The 21,299-nt window shown below is 35.4% G+C and overlaps 3 protein-coding genes and 2 non-coding genes across 6 annotated transcripts; 1 reads left to right on the top strand and 4 right to left on the bottom strand.

The window, feature by feature from the left end:
• LOC125850268 (nucleoid-associated protein At4g30620, chloroplastic-like) lies at window positions 1–6,419 on the bottom strand. Its single transcript, XM_049530127.1, has 7 exons — window positions 6,264–6,419; window positions 3,399–3,553; window positions 2,379–2,479; window positions 2,234–2,273; window positions 1,881–1,952; window positions 1,036–1,092; window positions 1–254 (listed from the first exon to the last, which is right to left on the bottom strand). The coding sequence occupies exons 1-7, from the start codon at window positions 6,313–6,315 to the stop codon at window positions 177–179; spliced, it is 555 nt and encodes a 184-aa protein (XP_049386084.1). The 5' UTR covers window positions 6,316–6,419; the 3' UTR covers window positions 1–176.
• A 1,163-nt stretch (window positions 6,420–7,582) lies between these two features.
• Window positions 7,583–10,617, top strand: LOC125850261 (uncharacterized). Of its 2 annotated transcripts, none has more exons than XM_049530122.1 (4): window positions 7,583–8,312; window positions 9,332–9,402; window positions 9,630–10,149; window positions 10,227–10,469. In XM_049530122.1, the coding sequence occupies exons 1-4, from the start codon at window positions 8,196–8,198 to the stop codon at window positions 10,233–10,235; spliced, it is 717 nt and encodes a 238-aa protein (XP_049386079.1). In that variant the 5' UTR covers window positions 7,583–8,195; the 3' UTR covers window positions 10,236–10,469. The 2 variants fall into 2 exon arrangements, with proteins under 2 accessions (XP_049386079.1, XP_049386078.1); XM_049530121.1 differs by having other exon boundaries at window positions 7,593–8,312; window positions 10,245–10,617.
• Window positions 10,618–12,460: 1,843 nt separating this feature from the next.
• On the bottom strand, window positions 12,461–20,146 carry LOC125850253 (eukaryotic translation initiation factor). The gene is made up of 9 exons (XM_049530113.1): window positions 19,742–20,146; window positions 16,505–16,576; window positions 16,092–16,193; window positions 15,659–15,850; window positions 15,093–15,190; window positions 14,730–14,817; window positions 14,290–14,640; window positions 13,942–14,184; window positions 12,461–13,858 (listed from the first exon to the last, which is right to left on the bottom strand). Exons 1-9 carry the CDS (start codon window positions 19,898–19,900, stop codon window positions 12,842–12,844), a joined length of 2,322 nt encoding a protein of 773 aa, XP_049386070.1. The 5' UTR covers window positions 19,901–20,146; the 3' UTR covers window positions 12,461–12,841.
• On the bottom strand, window positions 17,202–17,307 carry LOC125850270 (small nucleolar RNA snoR103). The gene has a single exon (XR_007444769.1). It is a non-coding gene; the product is annotated as a small nucleolar RNA snoR103 (small nucleolar RNA).
• Window positions 17,677–17,782, bottom strand: LOC125850271 (small nucleolar RNA snoR103). Its single transcript, XR_007444770.1, has one exon. It is a non-coding gene; the product is annotated as a small nucleolar RNA snoR103 (small nucleolar RNA).
• Window positions 20,147–21,299: the final 1,153 nt, after the last annotated feature.

Raw genomic sequence — 21,299 nt, 5'->3', positions numbered from 1 at the left:
TTTGATAATTCCATTTCACTATAAAATAAAAGAATTTAAACTTTCAATCCAAAGTTTTTAGAGTGCATAATCTTACCAATAAATTACAATAATAATAAAAATTGTATTCATAATTTTAATGCAAATAAACTTAGTGTCTGCTAGTGTACAAAATTGAAACTCAATGAAGACAATTTTTACTGTTTGAATCCTTCACCAAGGCCTGCTGGCATTCCCAAGCTCTGAGCAAGATCACTCATTCTTTCCTTCATTGCCTGAAAAAATAACGACAACAAAATAACAAGAAGAAACGGGTACTAGTAAAATCGGAAAATATGATCCTACATGAAATACTAAATAATACAACTAAATAGAGTGAAAACACAAGGGTCATATTCGAAAATAAGAAAACCTGAAGGGTAGAATTAGACATAACTTTAAGGGGACAACGAATGAGGATTACTAAGTCGATGAAGTGCCCCTACGTCCAATTGTTAGGCCGGAGGCTCGTGTCACATCGGGGTAGACATAGAGAATCATTGTTTTTTCTTATAATTGTGGTGCTCGAGTCAAGCTTGTTGTGGTACCTGCTACTTCCCCTTAACACAAGTACCTCACTATGTTGCTCGAACTCTCCTAAAATGTTGTTGCACGCTCATGATAGGTACCCATTGACATTATTGAAGAGTTCATGCAATATAGGTATCAAGTAACTTTGTCAACCAAGACTTTTGGAAGATAGAGAACCATTGTTAAACTCCGTTGGATGGATCGTTTTAACAAAATACTTCTCCCCTCTCATTTTAAGTGAAAGGATTTGACATAGGATAGAGTTTAGGAGACGATGTTAAAGAAAAAAAGAAAAGACTTTTGAAATTTGTGATCTTAAACATGTCATGTCATGACATTTTTGTGGTATTAAAATCATGTCATGACATTTTTGTGGTATTAAAATCATGTCATGAAGGGTAAAATTGAAAGTTTTAGGTCACGTTGTTTCTAAATATAAGACAAACTAAAAAGGAGAGAGTGTCAGAACAAGTTTGAGGTTCTTACCAGTACACTTTTCTGATGTGCATCCTTGTATGCCTCTGTAATCAGAAGTGAGAGTTTCTGCACAAGAAAAATAGTCAAGACCCTTTTAAAGATTTGGCACAAATCTTCATGTATCGTAATACTCCAAAGGGCTCCCTAGAAGGCGAAAGCCACAATGCATAGACCAATCAAAAGACGCAACTCAAATCCCTGCCCAAAAATTACTTCTTGAAATGTGGGATTTTATTACCAATTACAAACACCTTTCACTAGAAAAGAATAAGAAACGACTTGGCTAGAGTACTGTCAATCTAAAAATAGCGCACAGACTAAAGAAAAGAGGGACTAGAGAAGGTAAAACATCCTTCACGCTGGCATGTTGTTTTGGGGGGTGTATGGTCAGCATCTTAGAGTAAGGATGGAAATACAGTCAAGCCTCTCATAAAAACATCATTTGTTCCGGTATTGTTGGGCTGCTATAGAGAAATGCTGGTATAGAGAACATATAATATGATACTAGCTAAAAGCAGTCGTGCCTCTCTTATAAGAGAATATGATACCATCCCCCACTTTTGGCACACTTGTTTGATGGGCTAAGCCTAAGCGTCATATAAGTCAAATTGAGACCTAAAAAAGCAAGGTCGAAATCCATCCCTCTTTTTCCTGTATTTGACTAGTAGGGCTACTGAACGACCTTTTGATCTTTTGTCGTTCCAAGTTCAGCCAGGTCTGATTAACTATATATTATAACATAAATAGATCGGTTCCGCAGAAAACATGATTGTTATAGTGAAATGTTATTTGACTGACAGGTCAAATAAGATAAGAAGTACATAACTCAGATGATCTATGCAATATATACTCACTTCTGGGCCTAATGCCATGGCAGCCTCAGTAATTTCAGTGCGTATTGGTTGCTGATTCCCAGACAGTGTTACCTGCAAATGATGTAAATATTTATAAGTTCCCATAAAGTTGTATCTAAATTGGAATTTCTCTTCACATTTTCTACTTATCATGGTTTGTCTACAGCAACTGTTTTAAGGGACTATATTGAACCTACACTCAAACATAGGGGACCATTTTTGTCATTTTTCTAAGATTGGCTCCCAGATTGCATCTTAACTTCTGGAATAGTCGAATTAGTACATCCATTCAATCACTTAGAAGTGATCTCTTCAGTTAGATGACACCAAAATAAAACAAGAAAAGAACATACCTTGATTAGTTCACCTTCACAGTATCCATCAAACTCTGCTCTGAAAACACAAACCACCAAAAATGAATAAGTACGTGTTATTCTCTTAAAGATTAGCCCACATAAAGGTTAAAATATATTATAAAGTGCACTATTAGAAACATACAAAGCAAGCTCTTTTTGTACTCGCACTGCCTCAACTTGAACTACATTTTGTGCCTTCTTCACCGTCTCGTATAAGTTTTGCATGTTGCCAAAAAGACCTGCCTAAGAACAATATAAAAAACCTGAGGTTGGTTACAGTGAAATAGAACAACATTGTTGACGAGTGAACCAACAGGTGACGCATAAGAAAAGTGAATATAGAATAATTAGTATGCTTATAATAGCCAGTTTGGCCAAGCTTCTAAAATCAGCTAATTTTGGAAAGTGTTTTTTAAAAAAGTACTTTTGGAGAGAAACAATTTGTGTTTGGCTAACCAATTTAAAAAATACTTGAGCAGCAATTAGTATATGGTCAAGCTTTTAGAAAGTGTTTCCAAGTGTATTTTCTTAAAAGTGCTATTCAAAAATGTATTTTTGGGGAGAACCTATTTTTTTCAACTTCTCAAAAATAGCTTTTGCTTCTACTCAAAAACAGTTTTTCTTCTCCTACAAGCTTGGTCAAACACCATCTTCAGAGTGCCCGGTGAAAGTAAAGTAGTAAACAACAACATATAAGCCTCAAACTCATAAAAGTTGGGTTTCACTAGTTTCATTTTTTTTTAAAAAATAAAATGAGAAACCACCAGTCACCAAGGCTTAGTTAAACTCGGTTGATAATGGACCCGTCCCTCTAACCTTCTCCCTTTATCAACTGCTTTTCTGGTTGAGGATATCAAGCTTTAAAATTAAACACAAGATTTTCCAACAGACAGCACGGATAATTTGGTTTATTCTCCTTGTGACGAAGACATGTTGTGTTTTATTCGGTTAATCAACTTTATGAGAATGGCAGCTACTAGAAGCAAAAAAAGAAATATTAACATTAACACTAGCAAGCTACTATGAGAAGATTTTGCAATATAGTCTTTATATGCATACATATATAGCTTAAAATGATCACTGACAAGTCATCAAACAAGATAGATCCAATGTCAGTGTAACCAGTAAAATACTATACAAGGAAAGGGATATACTCAGATACCTTTGAAGGAGCATCATTGTTCTGCTCATTATTGTCCTTTTTCCCTCCAAACAGAGAACATATTTGCAGAGGTCTGGGATTATCTAAAACCTTTCGACAGCCAGATCTTGATAAAGTCCACATACCAACTTGATTTGCATTAGGACACGGTTTGTCTGCAAAGACCAAAATTGTAAAAAAAAATAAAAAAATTCATTAGGTGCTTAATTTTTCCAGGGAGGTATAGCACTTGTAAGAGTAAACTGAATGCTGAATAAAGAACTCAAATACGGTACTCAGGGAGAAAACTATGTGTTAAGCCTATATAAAACTATAACTCAATAAATTTCAATAAGCATATTAATACATTTTCTTTTTCGAGTTAAATTTGAGATTTATTTTAGTCAATGTAAGTGGAGAGTTTTATTTAGTGGAGAATTCACATTAGTTTTTGTTTTGATTATACAATTATTGAATCAGTCCAGAATTTCTCCCTCGGATTTGGTCAAAGTACCCAAAACTAGTTGACCAGATCAGGTATGGATCCCACATCCACTCGCACATCGTGTCGACAAGGGTGCAACACCAAAAGTGAAGAGTCCGAGCAACTAAGGTTGTTACTTATCTACATATCATGGATACGTATCAAGTCATTTCATTTTGTTACTATAATTTTCATTATAAAGGCAATCTGACTTCCAATTACAACATTTGGTTAGAAATTAAATTATTAACCATAAAAGAAATTCTTGACGCATATAAATAACCACAATATTTAGCTTTTTATAAGTATCATTTCTCGAAAACAATTCATGAATAAACTTTATATTGATGGAGGATAAGAAAACGAAAGGGCATCAGAAATTACACATCCCCAAATACAGTGACCTAATCAACAGAAGGCGCGGCATGATACACAAAGACGAGGTAATTAAGTCTGAAGCTTGATTAAATTTATTAGTTCCTCTGTAAATAATTGTTTGAAACACCTCCAAAATTTCATTGCTTGAAATTTTAGTGATTCTTCACACATATGTCTATACTTCATGTTGAAAATACTGAGTTTGATTCATTAACTCTTTGCTACATCCACCACTGCTACTCCTTTATGGCAATCGGTGCAAACTTAACATAAACATATATTGTGGGATTTTCTTTTTGATTTTTGTTTGTGTATGTGTATATAGAACTTCCAAGGGTTTGAATTTTTTGTGATTACCATCAAAATCAGACTATTCCAAAAAAAAAAATGTTAGCTTTATATCAAGAAAGCTAAAAGCTTTGACCGAATGGCTCTCTTCGGTTTTTTAGGGTATTTTGTAAACTATCAACACAACCCCATTAGCAATTAAGAACTATACACCAACACAAGCCATAACAACAACAATGCTTTAGCCCCAATTCCCCAAACAAGTTGGATAATGGATAGAACTTCCAAGGGTTAGAAGAATTTGTGATTATCATCAAAACTAGACTTTTTCAACAAAGGAAGTTGCTAAAAAAAAACTTTATATCAATAAAGTTAATAGCATCAACCAGATGTCTCTCTTCAGTTTTTGGGGCATTTTGTATACTATCAACACAAACCCATTAGCAATTAAGAACTCTACACCAACATAAGCCATAACAACAACATCTTAGCCCCAAACAAGATGGATATAACTTACAAATCCAAGGGATGGTAAATTTTGTGATTATCATCAAAATAAGAATTTTTCAACAAAGAAAGTTGCTAACTTTATATAGAGAAAGCTAATAGCTTCGACCGAATGGTTATATTCGTTTTTAGGGCATTTTGTAAGCTTTCAACACAACCCCATTAGCAATTAAGAACTCTACACCAACATAAGCCATAATGACAACAATGCCATAGCCCCAAGCAAGTTGGATAGAACTTCCTTCCAAGGGTTGGGAAATTTAGTGATTGCCATCAAAATTAGCGATTTTAAACAAAGAAAGTTCCTAGCACTATACAAGAAAGCTAATAGCTTCGACTGAATGGCTATATTCGTTTTTTAAGGCATTTTGTAAACTATCAACACAACCCCATTAGCAATTAAGAACTCCAACCAACATAAGTCATAACAACAACGTCTTAGCCCCAAACAAGTTGGATAGAACTTCCTTCCAAGGGTTGTAAAAATTTGTGATTACCATCAAAATTAGACTTTTCCAACAAAGAAGGTTGCTAACTTCATATCAAGAAAGCTAATAGCTTTGACCCAATGGCTATATTCATTTTTATGGCACTTTGTAACCTAACACAATTCCATTAGAAATTAAGAACTGCACACCACCACCACCACCAACAACAACAACAACAACAACGCCTTAGCCTCAAAAAAGTTGGGTTAGTTGTGATTACCATCCAAAATTAGACCTTTTCAACAAAGAAAGTTGCTAACTTTATATCAAGAAATCTAATAGCTTCGACCGAATGGCTCTCTTCATTTTTTTTATGGCATTTAGTATACTATCAACACAACCCCATTAGCAATTAAGAACTCCACACCATCATAAGCCATAATAACAACAATGCCTTAGCCCCAAACAAGTTAGGGTCGTTTATTTAAACCCCACTTCTTCATTTAAGCTTATTCATATCATTTTCTAAATATCTGAACCAAGCAAGATAAATTGGACTTACTAATTAAATTGTTAATTTGATCTCAAAATAATTACTACTAACAAATTAACAATCAACATCACCACAATCCCATATTAGTTTAATTGACTATATAAATCCTAGACATTCATTCCAATGCAAAATAATATTTTTTCTTTTAGGTCAAACTGATAGCTCTCTAAACTAAAAAAATCCCCGAAAAATGTTAATTATAGTGGAAAATAGTTTACATAAGTATACTGAGGAGAAATTGTGCTTACTGAAGCTATGAAGATTTGAAATCCCAGCTGTGAAAGCACTTGTAGACGCCATTTTTTCACCACAAAACTATTTTTGCAGAAAAAATGAGCCTTTTTTCAAGAAGATTGAATAAATATCTATCCAAGTCCGATGTTGTAGTACTTCTTGATAAGCGTTTTTGCCCCCTCAGGTTTTGAAAATATCAAGATGACTACTAATACTTCTATAATTTGAACTTGCATCCTTTTAAATTGGTATAATAAATAATTTATTATTTTTTTTCAAATTTATTCAATATTCAAAATTTATATTTATAGTCTATAGATATAATTAATTTAAAGTTGTGTTTTAAAGTGTCATTATCAATTGAATTTTGTTCTAAAGTTTGAATTTGAAACTCAGATTATAACACTAAATGTACGTTTACTATTCTATTATACTTTTTGATGGTCAATATTTTAGTTGAGGTTAAAAATAAGAGATAACTTTTACCTCTAAGTTTGATAGAATAAAATTACATTATATACCTCTTTTCTGTGTGTGTTTGGGTAAACTTATTTATACCTCTATTATTTTAATAGATTGTTATTACTTATATCATCATAAATATTCGATACTATAATAATGGATAAATGTTTATTGTTCCATCATGCCTCTTGATAAATTAAAATAAATAAAATATATAATTTCTTCCGTCAATAACTTGTGATGAAATAATTAAGATGTGCTTAACCTAGCCCGAAAAAGAACAGTTGACTAGATGGGCCCACATAACACTACAAAATCTAATGGCTTAACACTCAATGAAAGTAAGAAATCCATAGTTTCCAATAGTTGGTGTCATAATAATGTGATGAATCTTGAAACCTCAAAAAAGGATAAAGGGCAAAATAGTACTTTCCATAAGGACAAATGTAAAAAAAACCATCACCATCAAAACAAACAANCTTCCGTCAACAACTTGTGATGAAATAATCAAGGTGTGCTTAACCTAGCCCGAAAAAGGACAGTTGACTAGATGGGGCCACATAACACTACAAAATCTAATGGCTTCACACTCAATGAAAGTAAGAAATCCATAGTTTCCAATAGTTGGTGTCATAATAATGTAATGAATCTTGAAACCTCAAAAAAGGATAAAGGGCAAAATAGTACTTTCACATAAGGACAAATGTAAAAAAAAACCCATCACCATCAAAACAAACAACAACCCCTAAAACAAGCCACTTACCAACAACTCCAGATTTCTCTCTCTTTGCTTTGCTTTGCTTCTTATTTTTTTTTTTCAGAAAAATTCATCAGTCCATCACACTTGCCTTTTTTTTTTTTCTGGTGTGTGTATTAAATTGGTATTTATCCATTCCACTGTTACTATCCTCATCAAGAATCAGCCCACAAAGCTACTTTCTTTCTGATGTTAGGTGGGGAAAAATTTATGTAATCAAAAAAAAAAAAAAATCAAGAAAATTTTAAGGGAAGAGGAGGTGTCTTCATTTTCATGTGTATAAGGCAAAACCCACCTCATACATACAACATATGACCATAAAGATTGTATCTTTATGACATAAATACCCTTTCTGCAACATCCAAAAAAAATTTCCCAATCTTCATCACCTATTCACTTGTCTTTCCAATAACAAAAACAAGAACAATGTATAATAGTAGTATATATAGTATTTTCTTTTGTTTAGGTTCTTCATTTATGTGGGCTTTTTGGGGTTTGTCTTGGTCAAGAGAACCTTCTTGTCACCTCTCTTTCTTTCTCTATAACTCCTTTTTTTTGTTTGGCCCTGTTGTTGTGTTGTTATTATTGTTTCTCCCCTCTTTCCTTCTCTCTTATCTGCCTCCTTTTGCTCCTTTTCTTGGTTTTTTTCAACTTTTTTGTCTCTTTATTTCTCCAAGATCTGACCTTTTTATGTGAAGGGATAAGTTTGATTCATCTGTGATCTGATATGTCTAAGAAGATGAAAAGGGGTGTTTTGGAATCATCATCTTATGGTGTTTTTGAGGACACAAAGGCTAGGTTGAAACATCAAACACTTTTGCAGGACTATGAAGAGCTTCAGAAGGTATAAAAATCTTGTCTTTTTTTCTTTTTGGATCATTTGTTATGAAGAAATGTGTTTTTTTGGTGTGTTGAATAGAATAGTTTGTTGATTTTTCTGTCTTTTGGAGTATCTTGTTCTTGCTTGTTAGAAATGTGGTGCCTTTTGGTGTAGGAACCTCCTTTGAGTTTGATCTGTTTCCTATCAATGATTCATAGAATTGTTAATTTTTTTTTATAACCTTACGTGCACCTTGACTAATTCCATGGGATACGGGCCACCTCCCATCAACAACATGTACTAGGTAATTGTGTTTGCCTAGGCTAACACATGAAAAGAAATCATCTAGTGTTTTTTTGTCTCCGCTGGTATTTGAACCTTTCATAGAGTTGTTATTTGCTGTTTCTTTGTTCAATTTCTAGCTGAAGTTTCCCTTTTCATCATTCCATTATTGAGGTCTTCCCTGAGATTGTCTCCCTTGGTTGAATTTGTTTGTGTTTTGTCCTAAGAGTTACTAGGAATTCTCTCTAAAACAATTCTTAGCACGGTTTGATGACGGGGACGGCTCTCTCCTTCCCCATCTAAATACTAGGCTTTGTTATCCTTCGGGGTGGCTCAGGTGGTTTGGCTTGGTACTTCCATAATGGAGGTCTCAAGTTCGAAACCCCTTGCCTGCAACAACAGGGGGTTGGCCTTCTGGGTCGAGCTTGTCGCATGGGGCTTTCCTAGTGCAGTTTATCTCTCTCGTGTGGTTTGTGAGCTATTGCAAGTGGTTGCGGGTTTCTTTGTCATAAAAAAAAATACTAGGCTTTGTTTGTCTGAGAGTTCAATCCGTAACGTGTGTCTAACCCACACATCACGCAGTGCACTCTTATCACTAGACCAAAGTGTTGGGGTAACGGTCCATAGATTGTGTCCATCATAATCAATGCTACTTCAAACTGCAAGATGATAGAATGCTGTTTTGTTTTTTTGGAATATAGTAAATAATAATGTGTGTGTGTGATCAACCGGTTTTCTTACATGTAACCTTCAATTTTCAGGAAACTGATGGCATAAGGCACAAGTTGGAGGATTCAAAGCTGAGGAAACTAAGATTACTAGCTGAAGTTCGGTAAGTTTGTTCAACTTATCAAATGGTGTTCATATAGATTTGATATAGTTTCATTTTCTTTAGGAGTTCTTGAATTCAGTTTGATTTGAAGACTTCAAAATATATAGCTTGCATAGTAGAATTAAGAAAAAAGAACTGCACTTTTGTGCATATGCATTTTCTTGAAATGCTCGCGGAGTTCCTTTTCTATTTGAATCTAAGTGCAGATTTTTTGCATGATTGTGCAGTTTCTTACGCCAGAGGCACAAGCATCTATTGCAATCGAAGTCCTTAAGTCCTCCAAAAGGGAAAGAGCTAGTATCACTACCAAATGTTGAAACTTACCCCAGAAGTAGGTCAAGGGATCAAGTTACGAGAAAAAAGGAAGCCAAGCTAAACAAACTGCCCCCTCTTCCTGGCCCTAAACAGAACGGAAGGATACAGGTTGCAAAGGTAGCAGTTTCGAAGAATATACCTGATATTCATGTGAACCAAAAGCACAGATTAGGTGGTAGAAAAGAAGCTGTTTTTCACAATGCAGATTTAGAGTTGAACCGTAAATCAAGAGTATATAGGGGAAAGGAGGTTTCATCCCGAAAAGGAGCTCCAGCCTATGATTTGAAGCAGAATGAGAGATTGTACATTGCAGACAATGCTATCTTACAGAGCAGCTCGCCTACTTTTGATTTAAATCAGGAAACTGGTCATAGCGGCAAAGAAACTGCATTGCCCACTCGTGCTCCGGTCTTTGATTTGAATGAGATCTCGGTAAGTCTCAAACTAAGAATCAAGTACTCTTTCCATTATTTTGTTAGTTATATACCTTTTACATCATTTACCTCTAGACTTTCTAATTCTTACAGATGGGAGAAGAGGAAAGAGATGTAAATTTCGAGCAGGTGCAGCTTGAGGAGCCAAAGAGAAGTCCTATCCAAAACCTCAATGATGATGTGAAGCTATTGGTGTGTAGAAATGTTGGAGAAGACACTTCTCGGGTGGGAAAACAAAAATTATCATGGCAAGACTCTGTTGCTTTGAGGGTTTGATCCGTCTTCCACCGTTTAGTTAAATGTGGTAAGAAAATTGTGTTAATGCTGAGCATTGTCAAACTTGTGTTGACATGTAGGCTTACATTATCCTTTTAGTGTAAAGAAACTTCTTATACATGTCATACATGCACACTATATATTCATTGCAGCAACGAGATGTGGTCCGTGTAATTCATCCTCTACATTAAATATCATATATCTTCAGCAGTTTTTCTGGTGAAGCAATGGATTTTGTGTTCTCTGTTTGTTGAATTCCGCATTGATGGTTTGATTGTTTTTGTGGATTCTCATCCATCGAGACGAGTTCTCCAAGCATGTTGCTTGAGAGTAGTTCTGATACCACCTTGCACTGTTGGTGGCTTTTTCAACTGAGTTTGATGGATTTAAGTTTCTTATAGAAATGACCAATGGCCACGGTCGTTCCAAAAGCCGTCTGGACTTTCTGATCTGGTATCAGTTATGCTCTCAGATGAACCTTTCTGAACGAGTTTTTCGTTCCTTGAAAGGCTTCAGACACACTCACTTTTGCTAAATGTTACGGCCTTAATGTTGAACTATTGACCCTACTTGTTTATAGGCCTACCGCATGTATACATCCGTAAGCAACTTAGTGCAACATGAGTTCGTTTAGGTATTTACACGGCCTGTGGTCTTCTTTTATGATCTGCTGAGAGTTGTAGCATGCACTTAGTAAACCTAATATAGATGTGCAACTTTTTTCTTCATACTATCAATATATTTGAGTTGAGGGTCTATCGAAAATAATCCTACCCTCACAAGTAAGAGTAGGGTTGCGTACACACTACAACAGAAGGGTGGTGTGTACACAGTTTTATCCATGTCTTGAGAAAGTAGAAAAATAAATATGCTTGACTACCTACTAATTTTTTATGCTAATCCTCAATGTTCTTATTTAGTGTCACATTTTCAGTATCTTATAGGTGCCTCATATCATGTTTAATAAATCTTAGATATTTATATGGTCAAATTATTTTATTCAGATTAAAATAAGAATCATGAAGTTGAATTATTTCAAAGCATAGAAAAATACATACTATTTTTCTGAAACAAATTAAGAATGAAATATATCACATAAATTAAAATAAATATAAATTTTCTTATGGTTGTCTTGTTGTCCTCTAGTTTGATGATCATTTATGATTTTGACACTAAAGAGTTATTAGTATTGAACACATCTCACATCTAAAATCATGAATTCAGATATTTAATAATTAGTTGACATTTTAGTAAATTAATTTTAATATATAAATTTACTATTTTAAATCAAAATGTTGAATTTAATATTTGATATTCGTTTTAATATCATGAATAATTTAAATTTGCATCATATAAGGCTCGTTAAAAAACAAAAATATTTTTTACCAGAATTGTAGTAACATAACATAAGATGTGCTCCATAGGGACAACGGTGGAAAAATTAGAACCACATTGAACAAGATTCATATATACTTTACTCCAAAAAAAAAAAAAAATCCCACAAACACGAATAGGTGCGGAAATAGAAACTCAACGAATAATGAATCGACCCCTCTACCCTTTCCACTTAAACAAGAAGCTTCAAGTCCTTGCACGGTTCGAAATCATCACATGTACTTAACTCATACGTCACACGTTTTCCTCATAGTGTTGCATCAACGATCTTTGATTACAACAACAACAATAACATATCCCGCTTGTGGTTTGAAGAGGGTAGGATATAAGCAAACCTTACCCCTACCCCTACCTTTGTAAGGTAGAGGGGTTGCCTCGACTCAAGAAGATATCAGACACAATTGTAGAAAAGAGACGATAAAATACCAAGATACAAAACAAATGCATCAACACATAGTATTACACATCGAAGAATAAGAAATTACACGATAACGGGAGCAAAAAAGATTTTGATTGTACAACATATTACATCATTATTACTAACAAGTACAAAAGCAAGCTAATAGAGAATAAATCTGCAGATGCAAATACCCAGCAAAAGCAATAAACCTATCAAAGGAGATAAACTGAAGACAAACTTACCAAATTCAGCTTTAAAATGGTGTAAAGATAGGAACAGTTGCATTTTATGAACTACAAATTCGACAAAACTTAATATAACAAGTCAACGGGAAAAAGTAAATGAAAAACTAATGGAATACAAAACGGCTGGACTCTGTAAAGCAGCCCGTTGCCTCGAGCAAATATGGCGTATAATTTACCATGTTGCAAAACTGTCTTTCGTCGTCTAATGAACACACGTTGGGAAAAGTATACAACTCACATAAACTCACCTGTTCTTTACAGTTCCAATTATGAAAAACTGTGATACAGTTGCTTTAGTCCACTGAGCACAACAGAAAGGCCATTGCGAGGATAAGTGATATCGAGTACATTCCATTGACAAGGATTTGAGCTTTTTACTGGAACAGATTTTTGCAGGCTTCGACATCAGGTGCTTGTGAATCTAATACTCCTTGACCAGTAGGGCTAGAGCTAATAGCTTTCATGATGGCAGCAAATAAGTCCTTCTGGTATAAGTCATCGGTTACCTTCTGCAGGATCTCATTCACCAACTTGAAGTCCATTGCCCCTGTCAAAACTAGCCTTGAAATTATCTCCCCGAAATTTGCTGGTGCTTTTGGTAAATCCATCGCAAGATCTTCCAACTGAGAAGCAAAGTTCAAGCATCCAGTGGCCAAGTCTGTAGCAGTAAAAACCTTTTTAGCAAACAAGTGCTCAAGAAGTTGTGCAACTGGTTCAACACGTGGTGGGCTTTTGTCCAGTCCAAGTGATATGGCTTTCTCGACAACCTCAGGATAGAAGGCAGGGGATTTGAGTTCCTCAATGCACTGCAAGGCTTCATCCAAAATCCGAACACTAAAATATTCCTCCAAAAGTGAAACTGTTTTTCTTTTCAGCTCCTCGGGATTTGACCTTGCAGCTGGAACCTGAGGTTTCTCAGCAACAGGCAAAACGGTACTAGTTGGAGATGGCTTAACTGGTACTGGAACTTGTGATACAGACTCCATACCAGAGACATAGCCTGATGGTTGGACAGGAGGTCCACCACTACCTTGTAAGAGAGCGCTACTCCTGCCACTCATGCCGACATTGCTACCCTGAGGCAACAGTCTTGTGTTCAAGGACAGCGACTTGCCAATCAATGGTTGCTGAGCACCTCTTGGCATTCGTGACCTAGGAACCTCCCAATTGTCATTATCCATTCCTGGCATCCCAGGCATCTTCCTTGCTCCTGGCATCCCAGGCATCATACCACCAGTGCCGGGTCTATTAATGGGATAGCCACCAGGACCCAAATTCGCTTGAGCACTTGGAGGAGCACGAGCATTTCTAATGCTTAATGTAGCACCAGGACGCAACCCCAAGGTCTTCTCTGCTTCCGAGTGGATCTCATTAATGGTTTTGGCTTTCACCTATAAAAGAAGTTAATACATCATGAGAAAGAAGTGTAGGACTTAACTAGTCACAACTACTGCATAAGAAAATCGCGTATCACCTCTTCCCGCCTAGGGACCCAGTTATTGGCACGTAAATCCAGCACATCACGCACCAAAAACCTTAGGCGTGCTACCAGCTGAGGGTTTGTTGATAATTCTTTCAATCGGTTGAAATATATATCATTGATGTGCCTTGACTTTTGCTTCTTGTCAAGCTGCTTACCAATGGTGTTAAAGAACTGGCATATAGCTTCAACGTTCTCTTCTTCTGGACAGATTTTGGGATCTTGTCCTAATAGTTCCTGTTAGCAAGATCAGGAAGACAATTTCCCACAAAATTGATATGTTGAAGACATTTAAGAGGGAAAGAAACAAGAAGATTAAGCTAATAGAAAACAATCAATAACCTGAACAATATGATGAACAATCTTTTCAGGAACCATATTTTGCTTCAAAAGCTCCCCAATAAGACGTATGTTTCCAAGAGTGCGCAATTTGATCAACCTTTCTTTGTCCTTGCGTTCCGACTCCTGCTCCGGAGCAGTCATTTGTCTCGCCTCTTCCCTCAATTTGTCAGCACCTTCAAATGCCTCTTGGCAATTATTCAGAAGAACTCGCTTAAACGTGATTTCTTTCCCACCAGGTTCATCAGATGGAAATGGAGGAAGCTTCTCATTGAGATCAGAACACAACTGGGCATACATCGGGCAAAAGGTGGGTTCCAATACGGCCTTGTCAAATATCAAGGCGATCACATCCTAGAATTTAGAGGAGAATACATCAGTTAACCAAGACATATGATGGAAACAAGACATTATGAGAAATATAGGTATCTGAGAGATGGGACCTTTAGAATGTCTGCACTCGTTATCCCTGAATCTATTAATTGGCCTTTGAGAAGATCAAATTTCTCCGGGGTCAACTTGTTGAGTATTCTGCAAGATCGATAATACTTTCATCAATCATGTACACAATAATGATATCCTAAAATTTATCTTCAAAGAATTTGCAAACTACATCTGAAACCAAGACCATATTGAAACCTTATTTTTTTATTTGCAATGACGGCTTATTATATCCATGAATATGGAAAAGGTAGTAAAGAAGAGCAAAATGCAGTTCCCTACTGTCAAGATGTGGTGAAAAAATAGCTTCGAATTATAATACAGAACTTGTTAAAAGCATTAGCTAGAATTTCCAGAAAGATTACCCCTTGACTGTTTTCAAGACACGATCTTTGTCAGAAAGAGTGCCCCTTCGGACTGACCATGGCACCTCAGCTTTGATCAGTGTATGAGCAGGACCTCCCTGGTGCACAAACAATTGAAGGGTTTCAGAGATCAGATGTAGTAGATAGTTCACCATCCGGCAAAATCATGTACTTTGAACTTTGAGCAGAACAAAAAAGAAACCATTGCTGGTGCAAGGAATAAACTTAGCAACTAAAACAACAGAGAGAGAGACATTATGTAGGAAAAAAGAGATATCTCTTAAATTAATCTAATTGATGTTCCAAATTATGTCAATAAGATAATACAACTATGTATTTGTATACCTAATTTTAATACATACAACTAAGTGCAAAACAACCACAGTATGGTGATAATCAAGTATATTATTCTTCAATAGGATGTTTTTTCTTTAAGTGCTGACGGCTTTCAGAATGCATGGAAAACTGAACTTGTCTTTGGGAGTACAAAAGCAGGAATAAATTAACAGAAGTTATTCAAATCAATAATGAACATTCTCCAAAATGCGCAAGAGGAAATTAATTACCCCTTGGTTGGCAGAAACTTGAGCTCTTGCAAACTGTGATTGCTCTTGCCGAGTATACTGGCCACCAAATTCCCTGTTTTCTCGAAGTGCTTCCCATGACCTCTCCTCTACGGGGGAAGAAAATTGTGCTGGCCTATTACGCCAGTCACGATTGTCTGGTTCAGAATAACGACCCTGAGGCTGAACCTGCACCTACAGAAAGACAAATTACACTGGACAATAAGGCAACAGAAAGTGAACACTGCAAGAAAGTGAAATAGAATATAGACAAGCAGTAGCGAAAAATAGTGAGTTGGAACTGTTCTTTAGTTTGCAACATTACCAAAAGCATCAAATATTCCTTTTACTCCGCGGAGGGGAGGAGAGAAATGCCAACAAAATTGTCAGATGAGAAGAAATACAACTTTTTATATCAAGTCAGAGAGAAACTCACATTGCTATCCACACGACCACGAGAGGCATCTTCACCAAACAGTTCAGCTTCAATTTCTTGTTTGATTTGCAGAAAAACCTCAGGTAACTGTAAGACAACCGCCTAGAAGACCACAAAAACCAGAATCAAGGACAAGCAAATAAATTATGATAATCCACCATGATATCATTTTTTATTTCTTTTTTTGGGTAGCTGGAATCGAGAGAGATCTAAAAGATGGAAGAAGAGGACTGAATTCTTAATAATAGAAATTACATCACAGTCGATACCTATCAGTAAAAATGGCCTTTTTTTAAAATGGTAATAATAAGAGAAAAAAAATGGCCAGATTTGTTTTTCTCACATCTATCTATGTACAGACAACTAATACTCAATAAACACTATCGCTAAACAATTTTAACTAATGATATTACCTCCCTCAGTTGCAGGAGCTGATCTCGCGTATAGCGAACACGTTCATGGCTCTCAAAACGAGAATCTCCAGTCTACAATGATAAAGGTGAGTTAGGACAAACAGAACTCTGAGAACAACAAGTTCTTAAAAGGAATTTCAAGCAAAAAGATAAGCTTCTTGAGCTATAATAAAACACGGAAAGTACCATAAAAGGCAAATCCAGCAAGAAAGCACTCATCAGAATCAATGCTCCTTGTGAAAATAAGGGAACATAGAAGGAAATATGGGTGAATTGATTGTAAGAATTTAAAATATTTCTACATGCTTTACAAAGTGCATAGGCTATCAGCTAAGACACAACAGGGATGTCAGTCTGACTGACTAAACAAGCAACCAGAGACCAGAGTCTTCATACTGGTAAGATATTAGACAATGAGGGTTTAAGAATAGTTTGCAGCAAAAGTGGATAGCCTGTTCTTTTTCCTTTTTTTTTGTAAATCAGGAATCAGATATCCAGAACTTATAACAATTCCGGGGGGAAAACATTATCTAGCAGGCTTCATCTAAGGATCTCCCTCAAATTTTAGTTGCATGATAGGTTTTCTTTTTAATCTTCATGATATACAAGCATGAAGAAATGCCAATGCTCAAGTTCCCACATAGCACTATGAACAGCATGACTAGCTTTTGCATGGTCAAATAGCTAATGAGACTTCCAGTGTTAGTAGGGTTCTTTATGGGCAGCCCGATAATTCTCAAGTGCCCACCTAAAGCCTACTAATGATTATTCGTCCATGTTTACTGCAGGTACACAACTATAGTGAGCTGCCAAGAATTAGGACGTTAACAAGAATGTATTGAAATATTATGCACACATACACTTCTACTGTACCAATGAATATAGTTATCTTTATCGTTCATATTTGAATTATGCACAAGCACAAAGAAATATCAATGCTCACGTTCCTAAATGCCACATAACAAACACTATTCACCAGACAAAGGTCATACTTTGTTGCCTACTCTTCAATTCACTTCAGCTATCTTAACGTTTCTAACTTACTACAATATATTCCAAACTAACAATGCAAAAATCAAGCTGCACATCTACCACTAACTGAATTTACTGTCCAAAGAACAGCATTCCATAAGTGACTAGCTTTTGCATGGTTAATAGCTACTAAAACTTTCAGTTTTTAGTAGGGTTCTTTATGGGCAGCCTGATAATTCTTAAGTGCCCACCAAAAGCCTACTAATGATTCTCCCTCCATATTTACAGCAGATACACAACTAAAGTGAGCTGCCAAGAATTAGGACATTAACACAAACGTATTCTCTTATTATGTAAGAGAGAGTTGATCAACTGAAGCAGGCAGCAGTCCGTCGACATGCCTGCTTCAGCAAGGGTATTTTCACAAAGAAAAAACGTTTTCTTTGTTCTACTAGTGTACAACTTTTCTGAAATTGTGGGATCCATTTAAGCTATGCTCACAGTTATATTGTACTCCTTCCGTTTCAAAAAGAATGACCTACTTTCCTTTTTAGTCTGTCTCAAAAAGAATGACTCATTTCCTCTTTTGGTAACACTTTAATTTCAACTTCCCATGTGGCATATTTCAGGCCACAAGATTAAAAGGCATTTTTGTACATTTGACATGACTTAGGATCATGTGATTGAAAAGTCTTCTTTTTATTTTCTTAAACTTCGTGCCAATTCAAACTGGGTCATTCTTTTTTAAACGGAGGGAGTACGTCATCTTTCTTGTTCATATTAAATGTATTCCTGTAAAATTCTCATTTCAACAGTTTGCAAAAGGTGATGTAATTAATGAGGCTGTTCATGTTTTCATTTCAGCATATTGCAGTGGCACTTCCATGTTATCTACACAAGTTCTATCCCAAGTTCAGATAGTGCAATCTCATGTCAAGCCAAAAAAAGACACAAAATGGTACAGAAACCACTATGCCCATCCCACTGACAAGATAGTCTGCATCAAGCACCCAGTTACCACAAGTCAAGAAGTCCAGCCCAGATACTTGATCAGTCGACCACCCATACAACAGCATGTGTACCATTAAATGCATTTGCACTTCCGTTTATAGATTTTAATCACACAAGCCAGAGACTTCATCAGAAAACCACCCGATTCACCAATCACGTGTACCAATACAAACACTGACAACTTTCCATATAGACTTAATAATCATACAGATTGACGCATAAAGTATCAATATCATTATTATTATTCTATTATAATCTTATTCGTCAATTGTATTACCATTGTTGTTTCTTTTACTTAAATTTTTACTATTTGTACTGTTAATACTTTTCTATTACCATTTTCACCATAGCTTTTACCCTTGTATGAACCTCAAACCTGTTCTTGAAAACACTTCTCTTGAGTCGGGGATATATCGAAAACAACTTATCTACATCATACAAGGTGGAGGTAAGGTCTAAGTACACTCCACCCTCCTCATACCCCACTTGAGGGATCACACTGGTAATGTTGTTGTATTCATGCATAAAGTAAAAATTTAGAAACACATGTTCTACAGCAGGAACACATAGCCGCACTATTTTTTTTACGAAAAGAAGAAATATGTTTCTATAGACTATAGGCACAATTGGATAATGCATCAGAGATATATCCAACATGAGACTTGATACTCTCTCCCCGAACCTGAGCGAAACGGAAGCATTCAGCAGGCACATAACAACAGATATCACCAATATCATTAAGCAAAATAATCAGAAAGAGACCAAGTACAAACCAAAGATTGTATTTTGCAAAAACATAACTATCTTACATAGTTTCTAATTTCAACAAATCCATCAATCAACTACACTTCAGCAAGCCTTGAACTAGTTGTGGTCGGATATGTGAATCACCTATATCCATCCCACTCAATTCAACCACATTTCATTCCAACCCGAGGCAGAGCTAGAGGCCACAAGGGAATTCATCCCCTTCACCCGAAAACCCAAACATTACACTATATATACATAGCAGATATTTGATTCCCGAGCGAAACTCCTGGCTCCACCACTATTCCAATGCTTAATAATTTGTCTTCTAAAACAACATAGGGGCTCTCTAATGCAGAATCACAAGCTAGATGGTAAAAAAGATTGGATTTTTCACATGGAAAACAACAAAACATCAACAATAGATGAATTAAACAGCTAAAAAACATCAAGAAAAAGCAAACCCACAAAGCAAAAAGATCCATAGATCTGAAAAAAAGATTCAACCTTGAAAGATGGCAAAGATGAAGAACCGCCATGAGGACGAAAAACTGAGAGATCAGAATTGGTAGATGAGGTATCAAAGCGAGAGCCAAATACTCTGCTTCCACCACCTCTGTTACCACCACCTGGTCTCAAACTTATCACCGTTTGATCAGCCTGCATACCTCAATTCTCCACAGTCCGATCAATTCGAACACCTCCACACACAAAAGAAAAATGGCAAATCTAAACCAAAAACGAATCAATAAAAAGCTATAGATACGGATAAACGTGTATCTATATGTGTATAGAGATACAAAAGATTAGATTTTTAGAGAGAGAAAGTAAGAATTTTCAGAGAGAGAGAAAGAGAGAGATTGCTTTTCCTCTCTTCTCTACTGGGGACAGAGGAAATGGTGAAGGGAAAGAGAGGCGATTGTGAAGAGGGTGAGAAAAAAAACCCTTTGAGGGTAGTTTCGGTATTACAAATTTTATGTAAGGGTAATTTTGGTACTATAATTTATATTAGGCATTTTTTATTTGTCGAAAACAATTTATTTACCTTTGACAAAGAGATTATCTTTATATACACTCCATAGTCCTCGTATTCTATTTTATATTGTTGTTATTGATATACATAATGAGAGAGATATTTATAATAATTGTCTAGCCTTGGTGGACGAAGTTACATGATATATGTTGCTGGTGAGAGGTGTTAGGTAATCCATGTGCCATGAAAGTTGGTCTGGACACCATGTTCATAAAAAAAAATTGCACTAACTAAATTTCCTTTTTTATTTTTCATTTATTATTCAATACGTTTTTGAGGCTCGGTTAATTGAGATTCGTATTGAAATATCTTATTTTTTAATAAAGCATTATCTAGTGTAATGAATTTCATTCTCAAAATTCGAATTTGAAATGTCTATTTAAAGATCTAATGAGGTATTTATCGCAACCCCTATCACTTTTGATGGTAAACAAAATACGGAATATATTTGTCCATTGTTGTTTATAAAATTTGATATTAATCGTTGTTATTTATGATGTTATACATTTATGGACTATTTTTTAGAAATATATAAGCAAAGGATCTAAAATACATATTTCAAATAATTAAATATCAAATATTTACTTAATTAGATATTACATGAATCAAAATTAAATTTATTAACCCCACAATTATTATTAATAAATAAATCAATTGAAATATTATAAACACATTTTTTTAGTTTGGTATAAATAACACCTTTGGTAAAAATATAATTTATCGCATGCATGATGCACCTTGACTTGGAGGAAAAATATGGAGTTGCTTTTGAGGGAATTAAGTTATATATGGTTTTTTACCATCAACGAATATGGTATCAATGAATGAGCGGTTTTTTTCTTAATTAGAGGTTATGAATTTGAGTTTTAGATAAAAAATCTTTGATAGTGAGTGTTTCTCATTGAATAGGGCTTTATTCAACAAAAAATTGAAATAGTTTAACTCTAATATGGATATCGGACACCGAATAAAGGAAAAAAAATATGTATTGTTTTGCCATGGTTGACTTTTTTGCCCTTGAAGCTCTTAGAA

This window comes from Solanum stenotomum, unplaced genomic scaffold, assembly GCF_019186545.1.
Source record: "Solanum stenotomum isolate F172 unplaced genomic scaffold, ASM1918654v1 scaffold15793, whole genome shotgun sequence".
NCBI lineage: Eukaryota > Viridiplantae > Streptophyta > Magnoliopsida > Solanales > Solanaceae > Solanum > Solanum stenotomum.
Note: the sequence above shows the minus strand (reverse complement) of the source record. Positions and strands in the feature narration are given on the sequence as shown.